Source organism: Pinus tabuliformis, chromosome 9, assembly GCF_031772625.1.
Source record: "Pinus tabuliformis cultivar Carrire ecotype Pingquan chromosome 9, CPIR1, whole genome shotgun sequence".
NCBI classification, from domain to species: Eukaryota; Viridiplantae; Streptophyta; class Pinopsida; order Pinales; family Pinaceae; genus Pinus; species Pinus tabuliformis.
Genome location: NC_142307.1, coordinates 488,653,178 through 488,673,420, shown reverse-complemented (window position 1 = coordinate 488,673,420; position 20,243 = coordinate 488,653,178). Strand labels below are relative to the sequence as shown.

General features: G+C 38.9%; 2 protein-coding genes across 2 annotated transcripts in view; both read right to left on the bottom strand.

The window, feature by feature from the left end:
* Positions 1-3,938: 3,938 nt before the first annotated feature.
* LOC149149345 (G2/mitotic-specific cyclin S13-7-like) lies at positions 3,939-5,361 on the bottom strand. Its single transcript, XM_089442455.1, has 5 exons — positions 5,355-5,361; positions 5,064-5,224; positions 4,928-4,978; positions 4,709-4,807; positions 3,939-4,610 (listed from the first exon to the last, which is right to left on the bottom strand). Exons 1-5 carry the CDS (start codon positions 5,359-5,361, stop codon positions 4,422-4,424), a joined length of 507 nt encoding a protein of 168 aa, XP_089298581.1. The 3' UTR covers positions 3,939-4,421.
* A 467-nt stretch (positions 5,362-5,828) lies between these two features.
* LOC149149343 (uncharacterized) overlaps positions 5,829-20,243 on the bottom strand; it is a 74,034-nt gene continuing 59,619 nt past the window's right edge. Inside the window, exons 6-9 of the mRNA XM_089441506.1 lie at positions 6,888-6,984; positions 6,565-6,747; positions 6,003-6,242; positions 5,829-5,915 (exon numbers count right to left, since the gene is read on the bottom strand). Coding sequence (XP_089297632.1) covers positions 5,829-5,915; positions 6,003-6,242; positions 6,565-6,747; positions 6,888-6,984 — 607 coding nt within the window. The remainder of the gene's footprint in view (positions 5,916-6,002; positions 6,243-6,564; positions 6,748-6,887; positions 6,985-20,243) is intronic.

Sequence of the window (20,243 nt, the reverse complement as noted above, 5' to 3'; positions counted from 1 at the left end):
AATGGCCAAGACGTTGAATACAAAATTCGAGGTGGAAAAAGTCACCGGTAAGAGCAACTTTGCTCTTTGGAAACTGAAAGTTAGGGATTTGTTGGTGCAACAAGGGTTGAACAAGGCATTGGACGGGGCAAATAAGAAACCTGCAAGCATGACTGATTCGAACTGGGAGGACTCGGATGCCCGAGCTCTCAGTACCATCAGGTTATATCTGGCGGATGAAGTTCTCTTCAATATTTTTGAAGAGAGTAAAGCTTCAGGTTTATGGAAAAAACTGGAAAAACTATATATAACAAAGTCGTTAACCAATAGAATTTATTTGAAAAGACAATTGTACAGTCTTCGAATGAAGGAGGGTTCAAAATTTGTAGAACATTTGAATGTTTTTAATACACTTATATGCCAATTAACAGATATGGAAGTTAAAATTCAGGAAGAAGACAAAGCTATAACCTTGTTGTGTTCTCTGCCCGAATCATGGGATCACTTCGTAACTTCAATCAATTTGAGCACCGTTGATTCTTTGAAATTTGAATCAGTTGTGGGAGCTCTCTTGTCTGAAGAAGTACGAAGGAAATCCAATACTGAAACAGCTACATCAGAAGCCATGATAGCTAGAGGACGGTCAAAGGAAAGAGGAGAAAAAACAAGGGGTTCTTCCAGATCTAAATCAAAGGGAAAGAAGTTTAAGGCAAAATGTTGGCACTGCAATAAAATTGGACACTTGAAGAAAGACTGTTGGAAACGACAAAAGTCTGATAACCCGAAGAAAGAAGCAAATCAGGTTGATTCAAGGATGATAAACGATGTTTTATCTACTGAAGAATTATGTATGATAGATGAAACTTCATGTAATGTCTCTCAGGGTGTTAAAAGTTGGCTGTTAGAATTTGGTGCTTCTCATCACATGTGTCCACACAGAAATTGGTTGACTTCATATGAAAATGTAAATGGGATTTCTGTGTTTATGGTAATAATGTATCATGTCAGACTATTGGGATGGGAAATATCAGAATTAAAATGTATGATAACACAGTTAAAACATTAACTAGTGTTAGACATGTACCTGATTTAAGAAAATTTTGATTTCTTTGGGAGTGTTGGATTCGTATGGTTATAAGTTTACAGGTGAGAATGGAGTGTTGAAAGTCTTTAAAGGCGCCCTAGTTGTTATGAAAGCAGAAAAGGTCAGAAATCTTTACAGACTCAAAGGAAGTACTCAAGTCAATGAAGCAGCGATTGTGTCAGAAAAAGAAGAAGAAGGTACACGACTATGGCATCAGCGATTGGGTCACATGAGTGAGAAAGGTCTTCAGGTACTAATGAAACGTAAATCACTTCTCGATTTGAAATCCTTGAAGTTGGATTTCTGTAAACATTGTGTGTATGGAACAACCACAAGGTTTTGTACAAGGCCGCAGTAGAATATTAGTTTTCAAGCTCAGAAAATCATTGGATGGTCTGAGGCAGTCTCCCAAACAATGGTACAAGAAGTTTGACTCCTTCATGGTGAGCCAGAACTTTATTAGAAGTGAGTATGATCATTGTGTATACTTCAGAAGTTTCAATGGCATATTCATTATCTTAGCTTTGTATGTTGACAATATGCTTATTGCAAACAAAAGCATGGAAGAGATCAACAGGTTAAAGGCTCAGCTCTCTAGGACGTTTGACCTATATGAACAATGTGAATTTCTACATGATATTAATATTTAATAGGAATATAGTATTATATGATGATTAGTATGTTATAATTAAATATCTAAAAGCTATGAAGTATATATATGACTGAATGATGGATTGATTATGCAAAGCTCTCCAAAACATTAAAAACAATATATTCTTCATGGAGATTCGAGAAAATAGCTTTACTATACATAGGTCTAAATGATGATGAAATACTCTAATAATGAGCGTTTGATATGAAAGATCTTGGAGCAGCAAAACATATCTTGGGCGTGGAGATACTCAGAGACGGGGAAAATGGTAAGCTTTGGTTATCATAGCAAAAGTATGTGGAGAAAGTACTTGAAAAATCTATATGAACAATGTGAAACCTGTTAATGTTCCATTAGCTTCCCATTTTAGCTTTCTTCAGTTTTGATCTTAGAACTGATGAAGAAAAGCAGTATATGTCTCATGTACCATATGCAAATGTTGTAGACAACTTAATGTATGCGATGGTATCTACAAGACCTGACATTTCACATGCAGTTGGAGTTGTCAACAAGTTCATGGTAAATCCAGGTGAAGAACATTGGTTAGCATTGAAATGGGTGCTTTGATATCTAAGAGGCATAAGTGACCATTGCATCATCTTTCATGGTAGTGAAGGATCAGTATGCGGATATGTAGATGCTGATTATGCAGGTGATTTAAACAAAAGAAGATCAACTACAGGTTATGTCTTTACTCTTGCACGTAGAGCAATTAGTTGGATGTCAAAGATTCAAGAAACAATTGCATTGTCCACTACCGAAGCAGAATATATAGCTGCTTCAGATGCCAGCAAAGAAGCAATCTGGTTAAAGGGTCTATTTGATTAGATTGGAAGGACGCAGGAGAAAGTGAATGTACTTTGTGATAGTCAAAGTGCTATTCATTGGCTACAAATCCTGCTTATCACAGCATAACCAAGCACATTGATGTAAAGTATCATTTTCTGAGACATGTGATCGATGGCGGAAAAGTAGCTCTTTAAAAGGTCCATACACGAGAGAACTTTGCAGACATATTCACAAAGGCAGTTACAGTAGAGAAGCTGCGATGGTGTTTAGCTTCTCTTGGCTTGTAGAAAAGATGATGAAACATGGGCAAGGGATTAGGAAAATTGTTGTCAAGGTGGAGTTTGTTGGAAATTGACAACTAATTATGTAAATTTGGGTTAAATGTATTAGTTATTAACAAGTTAGTTTTATACCGAAACATCGGTTATGTAACTGAGGAGCCTCATATAAAACTGATGAATCCCCAAACTATTGTAAGCAGAATCATTTATTGATTGAATAGAGATTCCAATCCCTTGCCTCGTGAATGTTTCCTTGACACTCTGCCAGGGTTTTACCACATAAATCCTGAGTTATTACTTGTGTAGTTGTATTCAGTTTCCTGTTGGTTTTCATTTCTTTCTTGTTTTGTAACCTCCATAAACTACATGATCAAGTGGCTTAGGCACAAACACCAAAGCATAACTGCTAGCTTTGTGGGGTGCCTATTTTGTGCCCATGGCTGGCCATGGAGGAGGTAGAAGTTTTTAGAGATTCCAAAGTGATTTGTGGAGTGGGCAAATTTGAGAAATGTGATTGAGACTCCTGAGCTATCGATTTGGATGTATAAAGGTTACTGTTAAATGATTTTAAAAGGATCCCTATTTCTCACATTTACAATGAGCAAAACCATGATGTAAACATTTGGTCAAGAAAAGGAATGTAGTACAGAGCTAGGTCTGATCAGTTACACCTATTTTGAGAATGACATTTCCCAGCTGCTGGGTAATATCAAGTTTTGATGGGCTAGTTTTCAGATATTTTATTTTTTTTTGCCACAGTGACCATGTGGACCTATAGATGTTTATTTCAGTTTTTTTGCGATATATTCGAGACATATATAGTAGAACAGTATATTGTTTTGTATAGGGAAGAAAATGAATGAAATTCAGAAATGGATAGAAGATAGTAAGCAGAGATTTAGATTTAAATGCAAAAACAATAGGGACCAGGAGAGATGGTAACATGTTGAAAATGAACAGGGACATACAGTAAAAAGATCTATGTTTTTACTATGCAAATGTAACTTACTTTTATAATGAAAGCAAACTGTTTTTTCTTCCTTGAAAAAAGGTGCCGATATAAGTCAGCCTTACAATCATTAAGATAAGACAAAAATCATGGTGTACTTAAAGGGGATTACGCATCAAATCCAAAACGAAATAATGTAATGGAAGATATTCATCATGAAAATTTCACCGGTTAAATATTTTTCAGTGAGCGATCTCTTCATAATTTATCAATGCTATAACTAAGCACTAGCAGCCAAATAGATCAGGCAACTGGCCAGAATTGCAACAGAAATTTGAAAAGTACTGAAGAGCCATCTCTGAAGAAGTAAAAATTGTCACCATTACCGATTGTCCTGTATCAAATCAAGCATGGCTCAAACATCAATTCTGCATGAAGAATCAGAGCTATCCCTAACAGCTAGACTGTGGGTAGGGCTTAAACAGAAAGCCCTGTAATGGAGTAAGGAAAACATTTTGCGGAACAAGCATCTCCTATACAACGTTATTTCGAACTTGAAGTTGCAGCTTCAGAAAATAACAATCCCTATGAAACAAGCTAAGAAAAAATATTACTACTTGTAAACGGATCTTAGACACAATCGATCTTCAAGAACTATTGCAAAAATTGGATATATGCACAGAAAAACTAAATGACTGACATTAATTCTTGTCCAGTGTAGCCTGTGTGATGCTCAAGTCTATCAGTCCACTGGGGAGCACCCCTTATTCTGCACTGAGCAGCATAAACTGCAGCTGCAGCTATAAATGCTGGGGAGTATCTCGTTTCCGATTCTCCCAAACTCGAATTGGTAAGACAGAATGCAAGATTTTTCTCCTGTGGTAACATGTACAAATTCGTTAGAAAACAAGAGCTAAATAACAGTAAAAGTTGTGGCTTCATAATCAAAAAGGGAGGATGACGCCATGCCATACCTCTTCAACAGAGTTAGCAACTTTGATAAAACGTCTAACGTAATCAATGGCGGTTGGAATTGTAATTTTGTAATCCAGTGCCTTCAGAATTGCTTGTTCCTGCCCCAAAAAACAACCACCAGTCAATATGTATGTCCAGTTAATCTAATAAATGTCTGCTTCTCCAAGGATGCTGGAAACTACAGAACCCATGGAATATCAATACTTCTATCCCCTTACCGTTAGAATTATTTCTGAAAGTGTGAATCTACGCTCTCCAAATCTAGTTGCCTGTGACCAGAAACCATGTCAAGGGCAATTAATTACTGAGCTTTCCACGTTGGGACAACACATTGCACCACAAAATGGATCTCACCATTGGAGGCCAAACTTCCTCATACTTGGCTGCCAGAAACAATACTGCGGTAGCAACTAATTGCCAATTCTCTTCACTAATATTTCCAATAGAACAATATCTATCAAGTAGATTCTCGGAAAGATTACATGTTTCCTGGAGTACTTTCCCTTCTGTTGCATCTGAGAGTTAAAACAATCTATAAATTAAATGGCTGGTAAATGACATATAAATTAAATGGTTGATAAATATTGATAGATATCAATTCTCAATCAACATTGTCAATAAAAAAATAAATTGGTGATCATTAACACAACATTTTCACTTTATTTGTTATAGAGATTTTTAATTTCTAAATAACTTTTGTTACAATACTATGGACCAATACAATAACTTATCAATACCACATTATTAAAAACTCACTTCATATGGTATTTACGAATAAATTGGTGATCATTAACACAACATTTTCACTTTATTTGTTATAGAGATTCTTAATTTCTAAATAACTTTTGTTACAATACTATGGACCAATACTATAACTTATCAATACCACATTATTAAAAACTCACTTCATATGGTATTTACGGTATAATTTTTTTTAATTAATAAATTTAATTAAAAACTAAAAAAAAAAACATAACTTTTCTCCAAATTTAATTGGTTTATACTATTATAATTGTGTAAATTCCAACCCATTCAAAATAATTATTGATAATTAAATTATAAAATTTTCAAAATGACACAACCATCTACATAATAAATAAATAACCATACATACAGATCTCAAATATTCCGACATTCGAGCTCTGAACTCCTGGTGATGATGTTCGTTTGTATTGGCATGGAACTTGGAGGCACACGACTCCTATTCTGAATTCAAGGACAAAGAGGCAAAAGTCACAAATTATGCACAGAGAAAACATAATACTACTCTCAATGCAAAATCCAAACGGGTACCTCAATTTCAACATGGTGTTCCACTACAAACTGATTAGAGACGACCCCTGCATCAGTGTGCTGCAGAGGCTGGCCTTGCACGTTCAACTGAGCAGCTCCTTGCTGCCTCCCACTTTCATGGTTTTCCCTTCTATCCACTCCCCAAATCGGTCGGTCAATGCTCATGGGTTGAGGCACTTGTGGAATTTCCCTCACAATGCTCATGGGTTGAGGCAGTTGTGGAATTTCCCTCACAACTCTCTGCAATTAGGAAAAAAAATGCTTCTTTTCAATAAACTACACAAGTTATTTCAGTCCAATGACAACATACAATTGCAGCGGCATATTATATTTCCTAACATATATACACCGTACCAAACTAGCATTGTCTTAACACTAAATAAAATCAAGAATTTGGTCTTTCTTGAACCATACAACTTCTTTTAACAGCAAGACTATGAAGGACATCAGCTCCAAAATGAAATTTATCAATAAAATCACTATTTGGAATCCATTTGGGCCAGCCTCTGGATTGGCAAAGTGTTGTCTTGAAGATAGAGATATGATATGGTAAAAGATCAACCTTTCTTGGGCGTTGTTGCATATCTCTCTGGTTCACAACGACGCTGGGTCTTACTCTTGCCCGAATTGTAGAAATGGTAGGACAAAGCCGTATTACTGACCTACTACTACTTGGCCAATCTCTTATATGCCGCTTCCTTTCTTGTGCTGGCCCTCGATTGTTAATAACCTCTGCTTGAGTTTGCTAAAACAATTTAAAGTAAAAATGTTATTCAAAACAAAATCATGCTTGCCACTGCCATGGCTTCCTTTGAGTTCAATTACAAATACCAATTAATCTAATCCAATATTTCATTAAAACAATAAAGAACCATTTGAGTTTACCCTAGCATCATAACCTCTTCCTGACATCACTTCAGCAGGAGCAACCGATGTAGTTGCTACATCAGCTCTGCGTAGCTGTTTAACTGCCATGGAGGCCCTAAACACACATAAAATAACAATTTATTGATCAACCATTCATAGTTTCAGTCTAAAAGAGTTCAAAACTTATGCAAGCATGGCTTCAAGAAAAGTCTAATCTCTATGAAGCTTTAACGAGGGACAATGTCTAAATTTTTGAAAAAGTAATCACATGAATTATGTTTTATCCACTGTACAGGATCAGGAAAATTAGAATCTTATTCTAAAATAACAGATAGGGAATTTTATCAAAAAAAAAAGAATCTACTCCTGAAATAGCAGATAGGAAGCTTAAAACCTAAGCTCTAGACCAATTTTGAGTTTGCGGAGATATGAATCTTCCCTATTACTTAGAAATGACAACCAGCAGATAACCAAACCTAAACTGATAGATTGAAAAAAAAATAAACATTAATCTGCAGACCCTATAAATACGTTGTTGTTTCCTGCCTATAAAAACTCAGGATTATGTATTTTGAAGTGTGCATTCGCAACATTCACTACAATCATAGCCTGAAAGTGTTCGTACAGTTAGAAACCATTTAGAAAAAAGAAAAAAAAAATATCTTAGTCTCCAAGACAATAACACGAGTATAAAACAGGTGGGATCAACCAAGTAAAATTACTACAATTAATAGAGTAATTTTCAAAGTTGACAGTGTTTGGATATGTGTTTTACTTTTGGCTGATTTGTTTTAATTATATATATATATATCAATTATTTTTATCCATTGTAATATAATTTCAATTAAATTGTAATCTAAAACATGATTAATGAAGTAGGGTAATTGATGTGAAATACTTAAACATTCTATTGTGAATTGTTTAGTTAATATTGTAGGTTTTAACTTTATAAAGAAATTACTTGCATACAAATTTTAAAAAACAGAAAATAAACAATAGTCAGAGCATAAAACAGATATACACTGAGATTTTCCTTTGGATCCCAAAACCGGTACTACCATATTGATTTTTCATTATATTTATTTCAATGTTACAATACATATATATGCATGCCTAAGCATCCATAAACCCCAATCCATTAACTTTGGATTAGAACATAACCATAGTTCCCTTGACCGGATCTACAAAATACCATGGACAGAAAACCATCATGCCCAAAACCATGCACAAAACCATAGGTAGGTCCACCCACCTAATATAGGGTCCAAAAAAAAAATTTCCCTGGGCGCTGCCCGGACCCCATGCAGGGGGGCCCCCTACATATCCCCCAACAGGAAACAATATAACACACACCCAACATTCTCCCACTTGTTGTTTTCTTTTCATAGGAGAACTTAGTCATTGCTCCAACCCTGCAATGCCCGTTGTTTCTCTACGCCAAGAGAACTCTTCAATGCTCACAGACTTTGTCAATGCATCTACAATATTCTTCAAAGTGTCCACCTTTACTAGTGACACATTTTTATCCTCAACCATATCCCTTACAAAGTGATATTGAACATCAATGTGCTTTGTCTTTGAATGATAAGAAAGGTCTTTTGCCAAGAAAATTGCACTTTGGCTGTCACAATCTATCCTTATAGCTCGTTGTACTAACCCCATACTTGAACACAATATCTACAACCAAATTGTTTCATTGCTTGCATGAGTGGCTGCCATGTATTCTACCTCTGTAGTTGAAAGTGCCACTACAGACTGACTCTTACACATCCAACTGAATGCACCTTCAAATAGGTTAAACACATACCCATTTGTAGATCTTCTCTGATCTAAATCTCCAGCCCAGTCTGCATCAACCAAACCATGGATGTTCAAAAATTTGTCCAATCCTAGTTTTCTTTGGTAGCACAAACCATAATCACTAGTGCCACACAAATACCTGAAAATTCATTTCACTATTGTCCAATGCTCCTTCCTTGGTTTTAACATAAATCTACTCAATACTCCTACTGCATGTGCAATGTTTGGTCTAATACAAACCATTACATACATCAGGCTACCGACTGCACTTCCATATGGAACACGGGACATGTCCTCTTCATCTTCTTGTGTCTTGAGACACTGTTCACCAGATAACTTTACACCTACAGGAATAGGAACCTTCACCGGTTTACTATCCTACATATTAAACCTCTGCAATATTGTCTCAGCATATTTCCTCTGGTTTAACCAGAGCTTTCTCTTTGCCCGATCTCATCTAATTTCCATGCCCAAAATATAGTTTGCAGCACCAAGATCTTTCATGTCGAATTTGGAGGAAAATTGGGTCTTCAAATCTTGGATAATTTCCTTGTCATTTCCAACTAATAACATATCATCCACATACAAGACCAAATATATAACATGGTCACCAATTAATTTAAAATACACACAGTGATCCGTTTTTCTTCTTGTGAAGTCAAGTCCCCGTATAAATGTATCAAATTTCGGATACCACATCCTTAGTGACTATTTTAACCCATACAGAGACTTTTTTAACTTGCATACCAGTTCTTTCTTACCCTTCACCGCAAAGCCTTCAAGTTGCTTCATGTATATCTCTTCTTCCAGATCCCCGTGAAGAAATGTCGTCTTCATATCCATCTGTTCTACCTCAAAATAAAAAGCAACAGCAACTGATAAAAGTAATCTAATAGAAGCTACCTTGGCAACAAGAGAAAAATATCACCAAAATCAATTCCCGGCACCTGGGAATAAACTTTTTCTACCAATCGAGCTTTATATTTCTTCACCTTGCCTTTTGCATTCATCTTCTTCTTAAACACCAATTTGCTGCCAATGGGTTTCCTTCCATCCGGCAACTCCACCAGATCCCAAGCCTCATTTTTGTGCAAAGATGTCATTTCATCAAACATGGCCTCTTTCTAGAGTTTGCCATCCTCTGAATCTACTTCTTCCGTCACAGTTCTGGGATCATCATCAATAATAGATAAAGAAAAATTTGAACAGTAAGCAGATGGACTATACCTTTCTGGTTGCCTTCTTTCTCGAATTGATCTTCTCACAGCTGGAGTTTGTGGCTCCTCATATTTTGATTCCTCTTCTATTGTAGAGTCTAATTCTTCCTCCTTTAGCTCAAACTCTATCTTCTCATGTTCTTTTGGTAGGGCTTCATGTTTAATAACATCTTTCACCTCTCTAAACACCACATTGTGGTTGTACACAACCTTCTTTCTTTATGGGTTCCAGAGCTTATAACCTTTTTAAACCATCATTATATCCAATACAGATGCACCTTTCAAATTTACTATCCAACTTGGTTATTTTCTCCTTTTGGAACATGCACATATGCATCACATCCAAATACCCTCAGATGTGAAAGAGACGGTTTCTTACCAGTCCATACTTCTTGTGGAGTCTTATCCTCCAACGCTGATGAAGGTGATCTATTGACCAGGTAACATGCAGTCCCCATTGCCTCTGCCCATAATTCATGTCCTAACATGACACCACTAAGCATGCTTCTTGCGTTTTCCATCAAATTCTTGTTCAATCTTTCTGCAACTCCATTTTGTTGAGGTATGTATGGAACAGTCTTATGTCGTGCTATACCACACTTCTTACAGTTCCTTCTTGCAAAACTCTCCACCGGTATCTGTCATCGACACCTTTATCTTCTTCTCTATCTGGTTTTCCACCACGGCCTTAAGTTCTTTAAACCTTGTTGGGCATTGGAAAATCCAGCGCTCCCCATGTGTTTCATGACATGTGCTTAACCGCCTCTCTAGGATCCTTTAACTCTGACGATGCGTCCATTTACTAATACCTGCGGGTTTTAGTGTAACGGAAATTGTGATTCCAACAATTGGTATCAGAGCGGGCTTCTTCATATTAGCCTAACAGCTTGAAGAAGGATTCGTAGTCATGATGAGAAATCACGAAGCGTCATGATTCGTAGTCAACGGCACCAATTTTGGTTTGTGGAAAAGGAGAATGATCTACTATTTAATGTCCCTTGGACCTAAAGTCTGGCATTTCGTTCTAAATGAGTACCCAATTCCTTCCACTCTTACAACAGATCAAGACGAGAGGAAAGCCTACATTGCAAATGCAAAAGCTTTGAACTCCATCACTAGTGGAATCACTAATTCCGAGTTTACAAAAGTCATGAATTGTAACTCTGCGAAAGAAATGTGGGATAAGCTAATTAGCTTATACAATGGGGACTCAAAATTCAAGAAGGCAAAGCTTCAAACTCATAGAAGGCAATTTGAAAGTCTAAAAATGGAAGATGAAGAAAATATTGCATCATACTTTCTCCGAGTAGTTGAAGTGGTCAACTCTCTTAAAGGATTGGACGAAAAGATTGAAGAAAGTACCATTGTTCAAAAGGTCTTAAAATCTCCTCTAGACAGATTTGACACCAAAATAATGATGTGAGGACTATTCCTCATTCATTGTGCAATGCACATAGCGAGCAAGAGCTCGTTGGAGGAGAGACATAGCTTTATCTTAGCCATGATAGGGAGAGGTCTGAACGTCGTGGGAAAGGAAGTCTGTTTCAGGGGTCATCTTAGAGGGTTGAGTTGCTAGAGAGGAGATCGAGGTACCTCCGTAGAGGGTCGAAGCACAGGAAAGTTGTCTATGGTGTTTGAGGTGTTTCTTGGGTGGAGAAGCCTTGGGAGAGGCAATGAAGGTTCTTGTGGGTAGGCTGCAAGCCCTACCTCATTGTTTGAGGGCAGCGTAGGGTATATTGAGGGTTGTTCATGCCCAAAACAACATCAACCGGGTGAGCATCTCTCCAAGGATAGGCCGCAGCCAAGGAGGGTTGTTTGGGTGACTGTTTAGGGGTTGTTGCAGCAGTCCAAGATGCCCTAACCAGTCACAATCACAACAGTAGTATTGCAGACTTGAAACAACAGTGTGATGTGTGTTGGATCCTTGTTTTTGGGTCAGATTTGGATTAGATTATTGGGCAGCCTATGGGAGCCAATTTGGAGGCTTGATTGGGTGATCAAAAGTCTTCATCGGTGCAGATCTTGCAGTGTAGTATTGGGCATCATTGGTCTGGTGGAGGGCAGTGTGTTGATAGCCCAAAGTAGCCCTTAATTAGCTATATTGAAGTGACGAAGAGAAGCTAAAGATTGGGTGAAGATTTGTGCTGAAGTGCAGTACCTTGATGGATAAAGGTTACTGTTAGCCTGGAAGATTGTAGCTCGGGAATTAGCCAACCTAGAGAGAAAAATTGATGAGCCTGTGTACATGCTACAGAAGTGACTTGCAGCAATGTTAGGTGGCAACCCTCCTAGAGTCTCGATGTGTTATCCTTTGAAGGACTAAAGGGTAGCCAGTGAGCAGTACGGAAGCAAAGGACTGGCAGGACAAGATACGACATAGAAGTTGCAGCGAAGTTTGTCATTATCTTATATACCATAGACTATTATATTATTCAGATTTAGTTTAATATAACAAAGATTGGGTCATACATTATTGAACCATTTTGTTAAAAATTGTGTATACTTGTGTACATGTGATTTATTGCTTTATATTTTCCATTTTTCAAAGCAGTTCTTGTTGAGATTGTTAGTTTGGTAGCATCAAAGATTCTAAGATTCTAACCTAGACCCAGAGTTATGCACAATGAAGTACAGCTTAAGAGGGAGTTGGTGACATTGTAGGTGAAAACTTCGAAGTTGCAAGCTACTGTCCAGTATGAGGATAGGTTGGAAGGGTTGTAAAACTATAGTCCATGGAAGGAAAGGATCAAGTTGGTCTTGTAGGTCAACAAGATCTGGGAGTTCCTCGATAAATCCATCAGGAAGCCAACTTACCCAAAGGAGCTGGAAGTGTACGAGGATTTGATTACGAGGGCGAGATTGATCATCCTAGATGGTGTGAAGGATGCCCTAATACCTCATTTGTTTAAGAAGAACACCTCACATAAGATGTGGATGGCTCTTCAGAATTTGTTCCAGAATAAGAACAAGAGTCGTGTACTAGTATTGGAGGATAAGTTGAATTCCACCAAGATGATAAAGGGTGAAGGCATGACTTCATATCTGACGAGATTGTCTCAAGTCAAAGATGAGCTTGTTGTCGTTGGTGTGACTATTTCAAATGGAGATATGGTGAGGATTACCTTGAAAGGGTTCACTGGAGAATGGAAGCCCTTCATCAAAGGGATTGTTTCCCGACTGGAATAGGCTATGGGATGACTTCATTTAGGAAGAGTTGTGAGACGAGGATCTTAATCCAAAGAAGAAGACTTTCGATGATGACATGTCACTTGCAGCGTGAATGAAGGGTGAGCAGAAGAAGGGCTTGAGTAAGGTAAAGCATTTCAACTTTGGCGAGATGGGTCATTTTTCGACAAGATGTTCAATGAAGAAGAAGGGAGATGATGAGAAGAAAAAATTAAAGCAGGTCATCAATGTTGCCACTTCTGCTGAGATAGATGATCTTACCAAGAGATTAGAGGAGGAGGACTTTGCTATGATCTCTCATTTCTCATAGGGTATTATTGATGAGGATGAATGGTACGTGCACAGTGGTGTTACAGGGAAAAGTTTCTACATAGAACTGCTCTAACCCACTAAGGTGTGACAGTTGCCTTAGAAACAAACAGAGTAAAGCTACTTTCGTTTTTCCTTTATGAATTATAGATAGAGAGGAACAGAAAGACCAACCTATGTCTTGCGCTAATCTCCTGATTTGATTCCTCTCTTCCTTGATAGTCTTTCGCTACTTGTTCCCTTGCACGCCCAGCTTCACAAAGTACCTGTAAGATCACAGTAGCATAGCACTATACAAAGACATGGATCTATAATCAGCACTATACAAAGACATGGATCTATAATCATAAACAATCTAGGATCAGATGTAAATTGACCATACAAATGCAACAAATATCAATGACACAAGAGCATGGAGGAAAACTTGAATAGCTTTTATTGATAAACAAGAAAGAGCCAAGAGGAGTTACAACCAGTTGTTCTGACCCAGCATCAACCTCTCAGCAAGGAAGCCCCTCTTCACCTCATACAAAGCTTAGATCACCCAACAATCTGATGTTTGTCTCAAGAAACCAACAGCAATTCCTTACAATATGCAAAATTCCAGCCTCTAACCTCCTGGATCTCTAGGATGAGAGATCTATATATAGATATTTCCAAAGGTGTGAGTCAGCTCTGGGTTTTTTATTAGTGTCTTCTCTATGATAGTTCTTGAGTCCACTTGGAGATCTCATTGATCTCTTACTCATTCTTGGGCGATTCTGAGAGGCAAGTGTCACATGAGAAGTTTCTGGAAGATTCCATGATCATCCACCTCGCAAACTGACTCCGCCACTTGTCTTTTCTCATCCATCGCACCCCATAGAAGGGCTTTTTGAAATGCAACGCACTTCCCGTGTGTACAAGGTGAGATGCATCGCACCCTGGCCATGGAGCATGTGAAATGATCCAGTTTTGACCAGTTCTGAGTAGTTGTTCATGGAGAACTTCTGGGAGAAGTTGTAATCTGTTGACCTTGTTCCTTTAGGGGTTAGAACAACACTTTTAGGGACTTAGGAGCCCTTGGTTTATGGACATTTCATGCTTGGGGTTGTAGTGCCCAAAAAATGTCTATAACAGTTTCCCCGAGGTCGTTAATCTTTTTATGTCGGGTGAAATGCTTTATTATGAGGATCCGAAGTTCTTTCAAGCTGGGAGGAGACCTGTAATAAGATACAATACAATACATTATCTTCATAATATTTTCATGATCTAGCTGAGGCGGGCATTCCCATGCTCAGCTTTATAAATTCATTTTCATGTACATAGGACAGACAATCGTCTGAGTGTAGACTGATGATTCTGGTAGAGCCATCATCCCTTTGATTGGATGATTATCTGTGCAGCAATGATGTACATTTGATGTCTTTATTTCCCTGAATATATATCGCAGCCTGGATGGATGAAACTAGATCCGGAGTATTCAATCTCATTCGATCTTCACTCGAAGTACAAGTCGATCCATGTGAGAGATGCTCTAGAGTCGAACATGAAAAGACATTGCTTGATTACCAGCCAATGATGTAAGTTGTTAACAAGCGCGAGAGGAATCACCAATAATGATAATGACCCTCAAGGTACTGCAGTACAATTCACGTGGTGTGAATAAAGGACTTGGCGTCGAACACCACGCAAAATCTTTCGGTCGAAGGTCATTGATGTAAAGCTGTCACCGGAAGTGAGAAACTTGCCATTGAGGCATGCAAGCTTCAAAGTACTGAATGGGGTGTTCCTAGATCAACTTCTTGGATAATGAGCTGATGTCGACAAGAAGCGATCCATCATAGGAGGGCCTTAATGAATCCCACATCAATGACACGGAACGGAGCAAATGATTTTAATGGAGGTGAAAACGATCTGGTATAAGGTTCCGGGTGGCGGTCATGAAAGAATGGAGTGTAAATGTATTGTAGCGGGTGAGACACAGGTGAATTCTCTGAATGACTTCTCTTGAACATATCGGCGACACTGACATGATGGATTGGTAGCATTAACCCCAAATGTGGATGGTGTGATGGGACCATGGCGATGTGACCGGTGAGTGGAACAACCCAACCCGACTTGGATGCAAAGTGAAAGTGTCATGTTCAAGAGCAACTTGCTACCAACAAAGTTTCTTCAAGTTTTCTTCCCAATTTTTCCCCAGTCATTTCTAACCAGTACCTCTTTATTTTTGTCAAGCTTGAGGAGGATAACATATGCTTGTTCTATAATTTTCCCTTCGGGAAACCCATCGCTATGTTTTAACGAGCCTAGCAATAGTGAAACTCATTCTCGTCTATAGACAAGTTTGTCGCTATTAAGATTTTAACGAGTTTAACGACAAAGATAACTCGGTCCTTTTAAATTTTAGAGAGTCTGAAAAGGAACGTAAAGGTAACTCCAAAATTCCTTTTTCGTCATCTAATCCCTTAAGTCCGAAAAAGTATAAAACAATACAAAAGGGATGAATTTTCGATACTTTTAACGAGCCGAACAAAACAAGCGCTCGATATTTTTGTGTAATAATCCCTCAGGTCCAAAAAGATTAAAATTTAGAGGAGGGATAGCACTTCCGGTCCCTTTAACGAGCTGGAGAGGCCAATGGCTCGGCAATCTTTTCATATTTTACGAGTCAGTTGAAAAGAGCTTAAAGGAGACTCGTCTTTTGAGGAACGAGTGATAAAATGGGTAGCAACTGATTCCAGGTGTGTTACAAGAATGGCTAGTGAGATCACTCTTCGCAGCTGTTCCTCAAAATGGGTAAACAATCAAATGGAGGTGAATGATCGGCCAATGCAAAAGTGGAGGTGACGGTGCAAACATGACCAAGGCTTTAAAGGCTGAAGTACTACATTCACGATGGTTATTTACCGGGAATAGTTCATTTTTTAATGAGCTTAAACACGGGGGGAAACATTTGCTCATGTCTTATGTTTATTTTTTAACGAGCTTGAACTATGTGCTAAAACTGCTCGATTAATCCAGTCGTGTGATAAGAATGTCTCATATAAAAACGACAACTTTTAGAGTTTTGCCCCACATCCTTTCTTTATGCAAGTTAGGAAACGACCAATCCAAAAAACAGATAAATGATCGCTCTTTGCTTGCACTCCAAAAGGTTTGCATGCCCCCAGGTATAAAACAGAGTTTCAAGGTTACCCCTTCTTTCTTCCGTTAAAACATTTGTTTTACCGAGAGAGGCCTACCTCTTACAGGTTACCAAAGATTATTCTATTTACGGCATAAAAAAAACACCTCTTCGGAGATGTCTACCGAGATAAATAAAGGTGAGTGGCGATGCCCACCAACTCACATAACTTTGACAAGAGGATCTTATTCCAGTCCAACTCCCTCTTCCAATCACGGACGGGAGTACGGAGGTCATATACTCTCGCGGAAACCTACCCTATACCCGAAGTTTTCCTGCCGAAGCAGACCAGGGTGCATGCCCCCTGGGTTTCAGTCATGTCCCTCGAATCACTCGCGCTCATCAGGCGGACGGACTGGAGATTGAGACATTTCTTGCGTGAAAAGACCATTCAGGGATGGTATATGACTATTTGCTCTATGTGATCCGGGAAATGAAAGTTGGTCTACGAGCTTGACCACTCTTCCTTCGTGCGGAAAACACATTACTCTAAAGAGTGAGGAGACAATTGCTCCCATGCAATAAATGTAGTCTCGTCCAAGGAGTAGATTATAATCTAGGGATCCTTGAACTACCATTACGTTCATGTGAACGGTTTTCCCCCTCAATGTTATGGGCACATTGGGAAGGATCCCTAACGGTCGACTGGTTCCTTTATCAAAGCCTGTTAGATTTCTCATCTCAGGCAAAAGCGATGGCGAACCAAGCGCTTTCCAAGCAGTCAAGGAAAGGATACTCACAGAAGCCCCCTCATCTATGATGGTACCAGCCATAACCATTCTATATATTTGAACAATGATTCGAATGGTACACTAGCCGGTAAACGGGGTCTGCCTAGTTGATTCCAGTCGAAGGAGACAACTAAGTTGCTTGGAGGTGGGACCAAATAGACGGTCGGGTATGACTCTGACGAAATTCCTTCCTGCGGTAAAGGAACGGGTAAATTGCCCCCATGTTCGTTGGAGTCTGTGCTTATGAAAAGAATTTGGACGGTGTCATCCTTGTTCTCTTCGGTGACTGTATCATCTGAAGATGGAACCTCTGAAGGCAAGACCGGGTCAACTGCCGCCTCGACCTTTTGACTTTCGTTTGGTATGGGTTCAGATGGTTTGTCTTCAATGATAGATGCTTCAGCCGACCACCTGAGCGGGCCAGCTGGATTTTCAACTAGTGACGGACTTGGCAAGAGTTTTTTATATCCAGGAGGAAGTCGTAGCGGTGAACCGGACGATCGTCCAAAACTCTTTTAGCCTCGTCTAAGAAGGGACAACGGTGGACGGCATGATCGCCTTCGCACAGTTTACAAGGAAATCTATATTTTCCTTTTTGTCCTGGGGCTTCACTTTCACTAGTCGACGGTGTGTTTTCAACATGATCATCAGAGGTTGACGACACCAGGTTGTGCAAACGAGGAGACCAGTCCCTTAAGATCCGAGGGATGCAAGGACAATCTCTATGATAGTGGTCTCCTTTGCAAATGACACATGGCGATTTAGGCCTGGTCGGTGCAGTGTGTGGATTTTCGCTAGACGATGCTCGTTTGCCCCCATTCGCTTTTGGCTCCTTCTTCTTCTTTTCCTTCTTCTTCTCGGGTACTTGACTTTTGGCTTTACCAGCCCCATCAAGCGAAGAGGAAGGAGGAGAGGAAGAATTAGAGGAAGTAGAAGGTTGGTGGGTAACTCTGGACTCGTCTAGTTGCTGATTCGATTGTTCAGGAATTGTGGTGTTCTGAATGATAGAGGTTGAGAAGAGCCATACAGGCAAGCCAATTGTCAGTCCTAGAAGCGACAATGTGGCCATATGGGGTGCACCAACATCTCCCCAAGAGGAGAAGGGACTAGGATTTCCTCCAAGGGGAATTCCTTGGTTGGTGCATTCCATTTCCTAACCCAAGATCAACGTAGGAAAGGGGTAATGAATATTCCGTTTAAAATAAATTTTAGACGCTTTGACACAACTTGTTTTTTCAATTTTTAAGAGTCGAGAAAAAACAAAAGATGACTCTAGTCTCCTTCGATTTTTAATGAGCCTGAAGTGACAAGTGCTCAGATGGACCTTTTTTGTTAAAGAGTCTGAAAATGAACGAAAGGGACTGCTCTGGAAATCTAGGTAGAGGGATTACCAAACCAATCGCAAAACTGCAGAATACTTTTTACAGTACGGCAGTCAATCTTCTTGAATGCTGTGTTCAGTGCATTGCAATCGATAGGGCAGCAGACACGGATTCCTGTGGATAAAGGATTAAGCCTATTGGGGTCTCCCAAAATATACTCGACGGTACGTGGGAGCACAAGTCCGTACTGGCACTTATCGTCTCAAAGTGGAGGAATCACCCAACCATCAGTGAGAACAACAGTTACCAGGCTTTACGACGCCGGAATACGTCTCTAGCCTAGACTTCTAAATGTTGTGCGTTAAGTTCCAAAGCGTTGTTAGATTCATTGAATTTATTTTATAGTTGATCTTGTTTATGAAGTTTGCCTTTCAGGTTCACCGCGAGATGTAGATGTAATTCCTAAAATGCAATCTAAGATGATAAACAATCTTTTTATCTTCTTTGTGCAATGAAAATCCTAGCTACTAAGGAAAGAAAGACAGAATCTTTTCACAAAGAGCAAAGAGCACACTCTAAATGCACTTTCCTAAATCAAACCAATCAAACTGTCTATATGCAAATGCACATGCATGTATTTGTTTTCGACTTTCTTAGTATATGAATGATAAGAAGAAAGTTGATGCACAAATCTGAATTTCTTTTCAAGCGACAAATATCAACAAGTTTCTTTTCGAAATCAAAAATGGAGACGATCACAACACCTTACGATTTTGAAATGAATACTTGTTCTTGACACTAGAAAATTACAAATTCAGACCAAAAACAATAGTAACAGGATAATCGACCATCAACAGCAATCAAACTCTTTCCTATGATTGAAATCGACACTTGCGACAGTTTCAAATCAAAGGACGACAGTACGATTATGCTACTTTTGCAAAGGAGAACTGAAAATGACTCAACAAACACAAAAACATTTACAGTTCTTTTGTACAAAGGAAGCGGAATAACAGCAAGGAAAAGGGGTTTCAAACAGACATATATTGATCACAGGCAGCAAAATTCAGAAATAGAACTGGAAAGAATGAATCACAGAAACCAACACTCCACAAAGCCTAGTCTGATCAGTGCACCTGCAACACAGAGAATTTGAAATGCAGCGTACCTTCTCCACTCGGGAAGTGCGCTGAAGTTTAGATTCTCTGAACAGTACCTATGCTGGGCCAGAAATGAGACTCTGTTTGGGTTCCGGGTCACAGTTTGCAGTTCAGTTCATGGGTTTTGGCCGAGCAAAAGGTAATCAGTAATGCAACAATCAGGGGTAGATCTAAGGAGGATCTAAGAGCTATCACAAGGGAAATCAGAGAGTTTGTGAATCAGTTGTTTAAATCATAAACAGATCCAGTAGATGGACTGAAGTAGCATTTATCTACTTTGCATTTGCTATGGCAAATGCAGTTCGAATGCTACCTGTAAGTTTATGAAATAGACAACAAGGAATGATAAACAAACAAACTAATTCTTCCCCAGTGGAGTCGCCATTTTGTTACAGGGAAAAGTGTCTATATAGAACTGCTCTATCCCACTAAGGTGTGACAGCTGCCTTAGAAACAAACAGAGTAAAGCTACTTTCGTTT